Source organism: Solanum pennellii, chromosome 8 (genome assembly GCF_001406875.1).
Source record: "Solanum pennellii chromosome 8, SPENNV200".
NCBI lineage: Eukaryota > Viridiplantae > Streptophyta > Magnoliopsida > Solanales > Solanaceae > Solanum > Solanum pennellii.
The window spans coordinates 31,822,096-31,836,358 of record NC_028644.1 but is presented as its reverse complement, the minus strand read 5'-3'; the positions used below and the strand labels follow the sequence as shown (position 1 = coordinate 31,836,358).

The window sequence follows — 14,263 nt, the reverse complement described above, 5'->3', positions numbered from 1 at the left end:
TAAATGGACTCTCAGTAATGGCGCGATGCTGAATGCTTTATCATCCTTGAAGAGATTGTGGTGCATCCATATATTGTCCTTATTTGTTTTTTCTGGCTATTTATAATATGTTATTAAGAAAACAATCTAGAAATAGGCAGGTCATTCGATGTTATATGAGTGCTAGAATTCCTAAAAGTGTGTCTCATCTAAATGTTCTCATTCATGACAATGATATTGTATCTATTGAAAAACTTTGGATGGATAAAAATGTCCTTCACATTTTAGTCTCCTTAGCCAAGAATATTGGAGGGTTAACTGACAGTAAAAATATGTCGAGTACTGAAAAGTTAGCAATGATCTTTGATCTTAAATATTTGTGCTCATCACGAGAAGAACAGGTCTGTCAAAATTGATTATATAAGACTGATATGGAGTGTAAGTCGATCCTTTAATGAATGTCTAAGAGCTATTCTTAAACTAACTCTAGTGTTACTTGTTAAACCTAATTGGGAGTTTGTGATAGAAATCTCAACTTTATCTATGTATTACCTGATTGGGAGGGATCAGCCATTGATGGTCGCATATTGCGAGTTGGTGTTGTACGAAGAAATGAGTTGAAAATACATCAGAGTATGCTAAATAATACGCAGATCCTTAATTATTTCTACTACATCAAAATAAATAATATTTTAAAGTAATAATATTATAGTTTACATTCTTAGGCAATTACTATCTATGCGATGGAGGATATACAAATGGAAATGATTTTGATGTCTCCCTACCATGGATATATATATTGGCTAAAGGATTGGTAGGTTGACAATCCATCACCTCAATGTCAAGAAGAGCTCTTTAATATAAAGCATGCTAGGGTGCGTATTGTCATAGAAAGAGCATTTGAATTATTAAAAGGACATTGGCAAATACTTATAAGTCCTTCGTGGTACGCGATTAAGGTTCATAATGGAATTATTAGTGCATGTTGTTTGATACAGAATTTCACTCGAAGTGAGATGAAAGTTGACCCCTTAGATGTGGAAATAGAATTCCACATAAAGAATCAACATTAACATAAAAATATTAGCACAATTGAAACATCTGGGGAGTGGACCACTTGGAGGGATGAATTAACTCAGTCTATGTGGAATGAAAGAGTGGAAAATCAATCTTGATAATTTGAAACTATGTGGTCACTTTTGGTATGCATATGCACTTTTGTGTTTGGTTTTCCGTTCACTGTAAAATGTAATAACTTTAATTATTTTATGAAAATGAATGGTCAATCTATTTTTATGTCTCTCATTGTTGTTTGTACAGACTAATAGTGAATCTTAATGTGTATGTATTATTTTTTTAATACAAATAGTGAATTTGTATATGTCTTCACATTATCTTTTTCCCATATCAATCTGGTTGTATTACGATTTATTTGATTATAATTGAATTAATTTGCTCGTAAGTTGTAACTTAGTATGATTTCTCGTCATCCTAACCGTGGATTGAAATCTCTACCACATGATGATTGTAAAATAAGAGCATGAAAAAAGAGTTATGCAGCCATATCATTACTAAAGAGTCAAAGTGATTTAGGATTCCAATGTAGTGATAGAAGTATCTTAGTTGATGATTCAAAAGTTTGGAATGACTTGATAAAGGCTATTTATATTTATTTTAAATTATTATAAAATTGCTAATTATATTTTATCTTGGTGAATGGATCTTTGTCTTTGGAATATCGTCTTCATGTACTTGTTCTTCATATTCTTAGGTTGATCCAAATGACAAGTAACTGAACTTAAAAAAATGACAATTATTTGCTGACGCCGAAGGGCCAGAACATGTTGTTGAAGATATAAAAAGAAATGATACTCAAAAAATTAACACGTCTATGAGATTTCCTATTATTTTTTTTGATGTAGATGATTCTTCAGGTACAAGAGAAGATCAAGTTGCTCAAAAGGAACTTAATGTATCAATAGAAGCAACACATAATCCATTTACTGCTCAAAATGAACCTAATGGATCAGCTGAAGCAGCACAAAGTCATTCACAACTCAAAAAAGTGAAACCCATCAATCTTAGAAACAAGGTAATATTATAAATTATCGTCTTCTAAAGTAAACAAAAAAGGTAGGTGCAAAAAAAGATAAACATTTGAAGATGATAATGAGATTGTTCTCAAAGGTCTAATGGAGGTGATGAAATAATTCACTCGAAGTCATGATAGGCAAATGACTTCTTTAATTGACAACTAGGAGAGTGTGATCTATATGAGATTCATGGTAAGATATTTTATATTATTAGACTCCATGTATTTGAAATGTGCAACTCGGATGAACCACTCAAGGAAACAATGAAAATTACTCAAGATATAAAGAGGATGGAGTTCTTCTTAGGCATTAGTGAAGTTGAACGTCACAGTATGGTATGGATGATTATTAGTGATAATATTTATATCACTGTATGATTTTTGTGTAGCTATTTTGTAAGGTCTAACCATAATGAGATTTTTTGTTACCTAGTAGAATGTCCACGAATGTACATATATGTGAATGTTGTTGGCTTAAAGTAGGTTGTTTTTTTTTAATAACAAATGCATCACTAAGTTTAACATTAGTGTTTTTGTAAGTATCCAACTCAGATGCGCTTCATATTGCTTAAAAAGATGACCCAAACGGTAAGTTCATCATCTTCTCCAAGGTGTTTTTAATTCCTTCTTCTCCGGGATTGTATTGAACTTTCCTTTTCTCGCAGACTATTCATTAATTAGAGTAGTCACAAAAGTCCAGTCAGACATATAATATACTCAGATGATATCGTCAATTGATTATATGTTGTTGGAACTGGTATTCAACTTTTGAAGCTTGGTGTTTTTCATGGAAGGATAATGTTACAAAAATAGGACATCTCTTTTGAAAACAGAGTTAATTGTATGTCATTGTTGTATGTGTCCGTTTTTGTAATTCAACAATGAAGTATGTAAGTTTCATTCACTTAATGAAGATGGGTCTAATACTTAAACAATGAATTATGCGCGAGTAAATTCTTTCCTTATGAATGGTTTCTCCTTTAGCTTAATTTGTATGAGTTCGAATTCAAAAGGGCAACAAATTTTTTAAAACAATTTCAGAAGTGCAACAATTTTTTTTATCAAACCAAAAGGGCAGTAAATTTAACACCGTCTATATTAGATTTCATGCCGCAAGAAATAGAATTTAATGAACCTTGTAAGGCGCAACATACTTGAGCCTTGTAAGGCTCAAATGACATGCGCCTTACAAGGCACAAGGTTTCAGCGTTTTGTAGGATTTTTAAAAAGAAATATTTGATCGTTTTTGAAATGTCTGTGAGATAATCTCTTTTGAATCTAATTGAGCTTTGTGTTTTTATATATTCTTTTGTTGTCATAACATAGAATTTTCCTTTGAAGGTAAAAGAAGAAGAAAATATTGATTAGAGTCAAATCTTATTTTGATGGCTTTGTGGCAGTTGTGTTTTGATTGTGAAGCAGACAAATACAAGTATCATCTAGTTTATCATCTTGTGGTGGATTTTATTTACTAGTAATATTCTTCACTTTCCTTCTTTAGCTGGTTGTTTGGATTGAGTATGTTATGACTAGTTGAAGCGATCGAATATACACATATACTTAAAAAAGGCTGCAAAACACTGAAACCTTGCGCCTTGTAAGGCACATGTCAGACGCAAGGTTGTTGCGTCTTACAAGGCGCATTAGTTTCCGCGTCTTGCGGCAGCAAACCTAATTTATATGGTGTCGAATTTGTTGCCTTTTAGTTTGATTAAAAATTTTGATGCCCTTTAAGTTTCGAACTCTAATTTGTTTAGTCATGCATTTGAGCATAAGGTGCTCTAAAATAAAGAATATCACATTATTAAGAAAGCACTACCGAGTTAGAGGTGACAGGTTGACTATAGTAATTGTGATAAAGACATGAATTTGGATTCTTCAAATTGATAGTTGGTGAAAGTAACAATTCTACATTTTAAAGAGAAACTAATGCACAGCCAATTAAAGAATGGTAATAAAGCGCATATGATAAAAAGCCACAACTATCTATGACTCATACACCATTGAATTGGTCAGCATTGGAGATAATAAATTCGTTCGTCCTTTAGTTAGTAATGGAAGATTCATGCAATTCTTCGGAGTGAAGAACAATTGAATAGTAATCCTGTTATGGATTTTGAAGTAAGACTTTGAGCAGCTAATAACACAAACAGGCTTGGCAGATTTAAGAATAGTTGAAAAATTGTGTGTTTAAAACAACAGTTAAAATTCCTAACCATACAAACTCAGAATGAAAGCCTCAAAATCGAACCAACCATCCTATTAGACCAAAAAGGACCTTTCAGAGATAATCGCATGCACTGAAGGATTCCTCATCCGATCACATTTTATCAAGAATATTGATGAAGTCGAACTTTCACTAAATTTGAAAGTTAAAACGCCTAATGAAACAAATTAAAAATGAAAGTCTCAAAATCCAAAAAACCATCCTACTAGACCAAAAATGATTTCCGGAGCTAATCACTAAAGAAATTCTCACCCGATCACATTACCAAGAATATTGATTGAAGTCGAACTTTGATAAAATTTCAAAGTTAAAACGCCTAATGACACACACTCAAAATGGAAACCTCAAAAACTAAACCAAACATTATTATAAACCAAAAATAACCTTCTAGAGCTAACAACGCTGAAGGAATTATCATCCAATCATGTTTTACCAAGAATATTAACTAAAGTTGAACTATGGATAAATTTTAAAGTTAAAACACCTAATGACACAAATTCAAAACAAGAACCTCTAAATCCAAGCAAATCATCCTACTAGATTAAAAATGACTTTTCGGAGCTAACCGCACTAATAGAATTCTCATCTGATCATGGTTTACCAAGAATATTGACTGAAGTTGAACTTTAACTAAATTTTAAAGTTAAAACACCTAATGGTAACTCAAAATGAAAGTCTCAAAATCCAAACCAATCATCCTATTAGAGAAAAACTGAACTTACAAAGTTAACTGCGTTTATGGAGTTCTCATTCGATCATGCTTTACCAAAAATATTGACTGAAGTTGAACTTTGGCTAAATTTTAAAGATAAAACGCCTAATGGCACAAACTCATAACAAAATCCTTAAAATCCAAACCAACCATCCTACTAGACTAAAAATGACCTTCTAGACCTAAAACTGCTGAGGAAATTCTCCTCCAATCATATTTTACCAAGAACATTAACCGAGGTTAAACTTTGACTAAATTTTAAAGTTAAAATTCCTAATGGCATAAACTAAAAACAAAATATATGAAACCCAAACCAATCATCCTACTAGACTAAAATTAATCTTCCGGAGCTAACCGTGCTGGCAGAATTCTCATTTGGTCAAATTTTACCAAGAAATTTCTAGGGCGATTTTCAAATTTCTCAAACTATGTACTTCCATAAGATTGTCCCGAATGGACATTATCTAGAGGATTCACCTAAATTTAAACAAACGCAGTCCTTACATTGACAAGTAGGACACTCTCTTTTTGGTGTAGGAGAAGAACACTGAACTTCAAATTATAGCGCATATGGTTTATGTCGGTTAATAGTAAACATACCACACAATATATGATTTTTTCACCTAGCTTATGTTTTGTAAATATGTCGTGGTTTATATATTGCACTGATATCTTCAAGATTTATGAACTAAGCTTATCTATTGATATATATGTTTTACTTGGTCATGCATTATCATGTTTCATGTTTATGCTTATATATTTTCTCCATAGTCAGTACATTCATAGTACTTATGCATATATTTTTGGTGTCTATATTGTTTCATAATATAGGGTGTGATGTTTCTCTATCTGCTCTTGACTAGTTGGAGTGATCAATATTTGCTAGATGATTAGTGAATCCTCATGGATCAAGGGCATGACCAATTTATCAGTTTATGTTTTCTCTTCTCATTTCAGTTTTTAGACTTATTTCGTGAGCTAGGTTTGTCCTAGCCACACCTATGATTAGTAGAGACTTATGTCAGACTTCCTATGATTTCATATTTTTAATCTTGTATTTATATTCTCTTATGTTGAGATAATACTTTTGAGACTTATTCAGATTCATGATTCATTTCATTTTGGTAAGTTGTTATCTTAGTATCATGCTTATGTCAGATGGCTTGTTTAGGGTCTATCTAAATCCTATTGACCATGTCGCGTATAGTGGTATTTTAGGTTGTGACAAAAGCATCCAGGATAACTCACCACTTTCGAATGTAACTATTCATAATTGAAAGAAGACTTTTTAGCTAGTTTCCTACTAAATAGGGTTAGTCCTTTTTGAAAAAATTATTCAATGTAGATATGCATCCTCAAAATCGAGGGGAAAACAATGTATTAATGCAAAACTTTGTTTCCAAGTAAGTATGTTTAACATGATGGTACACTCGACTCTAAGGTTACTGTCGCCATAATAATGAAACAATTGCTAGTCTAAGACATAGATTAGTTGTTGGTATCATTTCCTAGATCACCACTCGAAGACTCAACCTCAAAAAAATCTTCTTCAAAAGCAAATGCCTAATCTTTGGTGTCTAGATTATATAATTTGATCTCCAATCAAAGAGCGAGCATTCTTAGGATCCGTTCATCAACAACGAGAGACCCATCTTTGACAGCCTCAAAGGTCTAAAGTAGCATTGGTCGAGCATCTTGGATTCTTTCAACGTCAAATCTATTGGTCCATAATTTAGTACTCTCTCAGTTTCACAAAGAATAGTCAAGTTTGACTTGGCACGGAGTTTAAGAAAATAAAGAAAGCTTTTAATAATGTGGTCCTGAATTAAAGTTATGTCAAGTGTACAAAATTGCACTTTAATCTTGTGGTCTTAAGCATGATGTGAAAAATTGCTACCAAAAAAGAAAGAGATCATTCTTTTTTAAACAGACTAAAAAGAAAAAGAGGTCATTCTTTTTTAAACGGATGAGTATTTTTATATGGCCTCTAAGTTTGAGAAAAAATGAATTTGTTCTTTTCGAAAGATTCATTCACCTTTCCGAAATTTGGATGTGCTCTTTGAGAGCAAACTCTCTCTTAACACAATTTTTGACAGTGTTGGCTCACTCGAAATTTTCCATTCTTAAGAAAAGGCACCTTATTGGACAGATGATTGGCTTCTTTGGTGTAATCATCTCTCTCAACTGTAGCCGCAACAAGCTTAACTAACTTTTAGTGTCTGCGTCGATCTCGGGATAAATGTTAAGGCTTCCGCAACTATCAATTTGTTTAGTGGGTGACTAATGCTATCTAAAGCTTCTTGAACTTATGCTCCAACGTTTCTTTAGCCCTCAGGCAACCACTCTACACCCAATACACTAATATTATAAAATAAGATATGAGGCAAACTCGGCAAAAGGTTTAAAAGGGGAAAATAAGTATGATCGCCTTGGTTCCATTGTATGCATATATAATCATTCAAAAATATGTAGTAATAACAATATCAAGGCCAAGTACTACAACTCCTTCCATCAATTTTCTAGTAGTTGCAAAGACACTTGTCAACTTGTGACAGTTATCAAATATTTAGAATTAGATATGACAAGTTTAATTTTTTAAGGGAAACTTTCGTATATAGTCACTCAAAAATAGCTTAATTACGCTTCATATTTATAGTTTTCTAATTACAATTCTTAGTTACATGTTATAGGGAGGAAAACGACGAGCGAGATTGGGAGAGGGAGGAGAGATGGGAACGAGATTGGAAGAGGGAGGAGAGAGGGTTATAATTTGTATAATTCGCACGTACATTTATGTAATTCATATTTTTTTAATAATTGAGTAATATAAAGTATAAAAATATAAAAATATAATTGAACTCTCAAAATAACGAATTGATACAAACATAAACATATGAATTTCAAACAACTGTATAAATTATATTGTACAAATTACATTATATAAATTATATCATACAAAAATACAAATTACATGATATAAATTATATCATACAAAATCTGAAACTACACGTCTATACAAACTTTAAAAGTTATACACAGATTGAATGTATATGGTGATAAAACAGAAAATCCAAAGGACATCATCGTCATATACAAATAAAAATCATCGTATACAAACACAAATCAAATGAAGAATTGTTAGTTGCGAATTATACAAATGTGTTGAATTATACAAATGTAGCTAATTATACAAACTTGAAGTCAACCCACGTATTTAATGGTTAATGTTAGTCGCGAGTTGTAATTATAACAAATTTTAACTATGATGACTAATTAAATAGTAAAAGTTTGATTAACCGCATAATTTTCCTTTTTTGGGTCTTCCTTTGTTTAGGGTTAACATAAAATAAACCATACAAATAGTATAGTTGAATATTAGACCTACAATAAACTAGGATTGCTTTTATTCCCATATTAAGGGAGAGCAGGCGAGAGTGTTTTCTTCACGCGAGACACTTAGCTAGAATTTGTCAAATCAATGAAAAGTCACCATGAGATTGATTGTGGTTATACAATAAACACTGAAAACTTGTCCCATTCTCAAATGGATCAAGAATGCTTTCATTTACATTGTCTTGTTGAGACAAGACTGTTTTGTTAAGTCATCTGAAAAGTATGCTATTACAAACAAATTCTATACGATGAAAGAATCTAACTCAAAAATTAAAGGCATTAAAATAAACCCATGCTTGCATTCACACCCTATTCCTTCTGTTGTAACTTACATTATATTATATAATATGACCTAGAGCCTTAAATTTAGTCTTCTGAGCCATATAGAATGCAATATCATATGAAACATATCAAACCTCCGAGCAGGCCGGTTAAGTTCAAAATGTTTCCTCACAGCCCTCATGCCTTCCTTGAGCTTCATGTATTTGTCATCTGGAACAGCCAACAAGATGTCCTTTAGCCTTGGGATATCAGAGATGTTAACCTGTAGTGAGAATGCTTCCCAGTTTAGCACATCACTAAAAGGGAAGACATAATGATCTGATAGCATAACAGGAACACATTCCGCATAAATGGCTTCAACCACTCTTGGGCTAGCCACTTCATAGCCACTAGGGCATAGGCAAAACTTGGAGTGCAACATTTCAGAGGGATAATCCATGTCCTTAGGCAGTTGTTGGTATACACGAAGCTGGGAGTCTTTTTCCTTCCAGTGATCAAAGAGGGTTTCCCGGACATGGCCATGAAGTCCACCAGCAAAGAATCCAAGGTAAGGCCTTGGAATGTTGGCTGGTGGAGGAGACTGCAGCTTCGGGGACACAACACCATTGTAAAGATAGATTTCAGGAAGACTGACATCTTTCTGAGGATTGAAACCTTCCGAGGAGTTGGCATTACACAAAACCCTTATTGATGTATTGTACAGGAAATCATTGCCCTTTGAAGTAACAGGAGCCTGAAATAAGTGTAGCAACAGGCAGACCATGTGTCAAAAGATATAATAATTAGCCATAAACAAAAGTAGTAGAGTAGTAATAAATTAAGCTCACCCAATCATGGCAAGAAAGCATGAAATGATCAGCTCCATGGGTTCGATTCCAGAATGGGTATTTAGTTGATATAAGTCGGACATAATCAGAGACGTACTGTTTAAGAGGTGCAAGATTATATGAAAGAGGGACGTAGAGAAACTTAACCATCCAAGCTACACTAAAAGGCATGAAGTAAAGATGGGCTGAATGAGGGTCTCTTGTCCTGAATTTATTGTTACCATATTCCATCTCACTGATGAACCTTCCCTCACTAGCATATATATCTTTACACGGTCCATTATGGACTAATATGAAGTCTCCATCTTCATATACATACACCTTCAGCTTCCTCTCCATTTCCTTGTAACTCCTGCAATAATAATAATATATAATATTTACAACATGTACAAATCATGTTCAATCATACATACCAATAGTACCTACTCCCAATAATAATAAAAAAATAAGAAAAAGTGTTGCTTACGTGAAACACAAAAGCTTAAAGGCAAGCCAAATTATACCAAAACCAATTAGCATGACTTTACTCATAATTGGAAACTCAATGACACTAATCTTATTAATTTGTTTTACACAATTATTTAAAATTACTTTTTCGAGCATCATCATCACATTATTGCATATCATAACACCAACTTTTCCCGTGCTTTTCTTGTCACACTTCTCAACGTAGAATAACAAACTTTCTAACTTAGACCTGTTTAGATTGGACCTATTTTAAGGCTAGAATAAATTTTAAGCACTTTTAAAGTGTTTAGTTTAGATAAATTTAAAAGTGCTTAGTTTTAAGCTAAAATGATAAAAATAAATCAAAAGCCATAAGTTGGAGTTTCTAATGTCTAACTTTTGGCTTATTAGTAAAAACAAATCCAAATAGGCTATTAGTTTTGTAGGTTAACTATTAAATGTATCAATGGAAAAACAAACTAAAAATCTTTATTATATATATTTGTTTCCATCAAAATTCTGGAAGGCTAGCAAAACCATTTCGTCTACTTTCAAATTTGTGGAAAATAGATCTTAAAACACATCAAATTAACTAGTTATTACTGAAACAACACAATTATTTAGGGAACACACTATCCATCAATATATTTCATGTTTCTATATTTTTTATAAAAATAAGTCACCTCAATGATGGGGGTTGGCAGAACCTACCGTTCATATCTTGAGCAAAAAGTTTAATAAGAGGAGAAATATGGTCCTTTCCACTCTGTGAATAATGAGAATGAAATTTCATCCTCATACAAAATTTTTAGGTTACATAAGATAATCCTATATCTATAACAAGATAGTCATGATAAACTTTATTAGCAGCTTGTCCCCTACGAATAACAAAACACATATAATAGGCTCCAACACATTTATGTTTCTATTTAACAATAACTATTATTCTCACTTTTATAAGAATCTAGATATACGAAAATTAGTTGTTTTCATTTCATTTTCCCTTTATGCTTACTATTTCTTAAAAAAAATAATTCAGTACGGTTGGTAAAAAAACATAAAATATCCCTTTGTAAATCAACACTAATGTATTAATTTATGACACAAACTATAAAAAACATTTAATAACTATATACAATTATAATTATTTGAATAAGAAGTAAGATCTATAAAATAAACAGAGAGTTGTGTCCTTGCGGTATAACAAACCTACTTAGAGAAGACACAATATAAATCAGTTATTTAATTTTAAAAATATAAATATATTATACTAAAATGGTATGTTTTTTTTAAAAAATCCGTATAGATAAGCAGACGTATTTTTAGGAGCAACAGCCAAACATTGAGTAAAAACAAAAGAATTGCTTAATTTGCTAATGGTATTAAGAAAAGTTGTTAGGATTCCTCTTATTTTTAGGAGCAATGGCAAAAAAATTGAGTAAAAACAAAAGAATTGCTTAATATGCTTAATGGGATTAATAAAGGTTGTTAGGATTCCTCTTATTTTTAGGAGCAATGGCCAAACATTGAGTAAAAACAAAAGAATTGCTTAATTTGCTAATGGGTTCCTTGAGATTAATAAAAGTTGTTAGAATTCCTCTTTGGTAAAAGAAAAAAAAGAGGACAATATCATGTTACTTATCTATTAGGGGAAGTAACAAAAATAACTAGGATATAAGAAGTAGTAAATGGTAACGTGAGAAACTAGTCAAACGCATATCTGTTATTGAGTTGTAAATGTGTGGAGAAAAAAAAAAAGAATGAAATATATTGGAAAGGGTAAATTCATAAGGATAGGAAAGGTTGTTTTGTTTGACAGCCAACAAATAGGAAAAGTTGTTTTGTTTGTAAAGGGCACCACAATCTACAGTCTACAGCACAGCAATGAATGACTTCCCCATATTCCCACACACAATAAACGCAATCAAGTGCAAAGAAACATTGAGTGTGCGCACTACACATACCATGCGTCATTTACAAGACTTATACTAATTCTAGTAGTATCTCTATCTTGTGTTCAACTATTCTTTTTTTTAAAAAAAAAATTAGTAATGATCTAATTCAAAATTAAATGTTACACTCAATGCCGGAGTTTGGGAAACTAGGATTCACATTTATTTAATCTATTATATTACGTACAAATACGTGTATATATTCGGGTAATTTAATTGTATTGATACTTATCTTTGGGATGTCTAACAATGAAAAATTAAAATAACTTATATTTAATAAGGATGAATTGATTTTTTACTAGTTCATGTCAATATAATGATGAACAATTATTGTGACACAAGGAGTAATAAATTAGAAGAGCACATACTTTGATTGCATGCTGTGGTGAGTAACTTAGAAGGAAAACAGTTATGACTAACAAAAAGTTCGCTTCTGTTAAATTGAGACTCACTGATAAAACGCGCCTGCATTGCGGTAGATCCCACCAGGGTTCATAGACAGGTTTCCAGCAACAGCAGCTTTTCGAATTGCCGCTCTTGCTCGTGCTAGTCCTTCCTCTATCTTATCATCTTTCCTCTGTCAAAAGATACACAATCAGATCCAAAATTAACATGACGACAAATTTATCGAAAACTCATCTTTATAGAAGAATTTCACATGAGAACGCTTCAAATTATGAATGCAGCTCTATTTACATTGACAAAACTTTGATTAAGTTTATGCATCCACACGAGATTGAGAAAATCAGTCAAACTTGGAATATAACGTTTGGAAGCTGTATCGATAAAAACAAAACAAAAAAAATATAGTCGATGAAATTTAAGGAGGAGCGTTGAAATTGACTCACAACAACTGTAGATTTTCTAGGAATCGGAGTGAATGAAGAGTTCCGGTAGTACGATAGATCGGAAGCGATGGCTCGTGACGGATTTGGATTAGCAAGGGTGGCGGCGATCACTTTCTTCTGCAACTCAGCGATAGTAATAGCTGCAGAATTCACAGAAGAAACCGACGATGGAAAAGGGCTTCCGGAAACGGAAAACCTAATGGATACAACTGCTATCACAGATAGAACCAGTACACAACAGAGTACACCTAAACTAGTATAAAGTAATCCGCCGCCATCATCACCACCACTCTTCTTCATCATCATATACACACGCTACGCTAGAACTAGAGAGAGAGAGAAATTGAGAGAGAGGCGGTTATGGCGGGGAAAGAGAAGTTGATTTACGTTTCGTTTGGGTTTGGGGTATATATAAATGGCGGAAAAAAGGTGAAGGGCGTGAGAGCTAATAAAATTGAAGTTTGAATAACTTAATTTAAGCGATATTTTTTCCTAAAACCCCTCGTGTGGACTGCTGAACTAGCAAGTCACATCATTTAGACGTCTTTCTCCTGTTAATCAATTAAATTATTTAAAATTAAAATAAATATCTTTTTTTTCCTAATTCAATTTCTATTAAACTTAATTAATGGGATGAAACTATTAGCAAGTCATCACCTTTAATTGATCACACCATTTGGACATTTTTCTTCTGTTAATCAATTAAATTATTAAAATTAACATTAAATTAAAATTATGTATCTCAAATATGATATTTTTTTAATTTCAATTTTAATTAATCTTAATTTTCTTTTTAATATGTCTTATATCCAGTAATAATTAATTAACTTTAAAATATTTGTTTATCAATATTTTATAATCACATGAATATTTATGACTATTTGGTTCTCACAAATTTTATTCAATTTTTTTAGAATTTCCTTTCAAGTCAAATTATTGTTTATAAATTGAAAGGGAGGGAGTATTATATATTGTATCATCTATATTTTTGGCAAATAATTTGTTGAGTTTATATTCTTTTTTCGTTCGCTTTGGCTGTTATTATAATAAATTAATTATAATTTTCTTTAAAATGCAACATATAATTATCTATGTGAAACATAACATAACGTCGTAAAAGTTACAGTTCACTTTCAATATGGTTGACATCATGATTTGTTTAATATCATTACAAACCACACTCCTCTAAATTATGGCAAGAAAATAATTTTCACTTTATCACAATATTTTTTTTTAATAAGTATAATTCTAAAAAGAAATATTAACTTGAAAATATTATATTTATAAATATGCAATTAATATCATAGCAACATAAATATACTAATATGAAAGGAAAAAAGATCATGTCTTCAAATTCGCTCGATTAAGTATTTTTAATTTTTTTAATAAGTATGATTCTGAAAAGAAATATTAAATTGAAAATATTATATAAATATGCAATTAATATCATAACAACATAAATAACACTAATATGAAAGGGAAAAAGATCATGTCTTCAAATTCG

At 31.7% G+C, this 14,263-nt stretch overlaps 1 protein-coding gene across 1 annotated transcript; it reads right to left on the bottom strand.

Annotated features, from left to right (window-relative positions):
* Positions 1-8,502: 8,502 nt before the first annotated feature.
* On the bottom strand, positions 8,503-13,181 carry LOC107027384 (probable glycosyltransferase At5g25310). Its single transcript, XM_015228560.2, has 4 exons — positions 12,760-13,181; positions 12,364-12,488; positions 9,513-9,864; positions 8,503-9,418 (listed from the first exon to the last, which is right to left on the bottom strand). The coding sequence occupies exons 1-4, from the start codon at positions 13,063-13,065 to the stop codon at positions 8,756-8,758; spliced, it is 1,446 nt and encodes a 481-aa protein (XP_015084046.1). The 5' UTR covers positions 13,066-13,181; the 3' UTR covers positions 8,503-8,755.
* Between the last annotated feature and the right edge of the window lie 1,082 nt (positions 13,182-14,263).

Coding starts and splice junctions, on each gene's coding strand:
- LOC107027384 (XM_015228560.2), bottom strand. CDS start 13,065: ATGATGATGAAGAAGAGTGGTGGTGATGATGGCGGCGGATTACTTTAT. Junction 12,489..12,759: donor CTAGAAAATCTACAGTTGTT/GTGAGTCAATTT, acceptor ATCTTTTGACAG/AGGAAAGATGATAAGATAGA. Junction 9,865..12,363: donor AATGCAGGCGCGTTTTATCA/GTGAGTCTCAAT, acceptor TTATTATTGCAG/GAGTTACAAGGAAATGGAGA.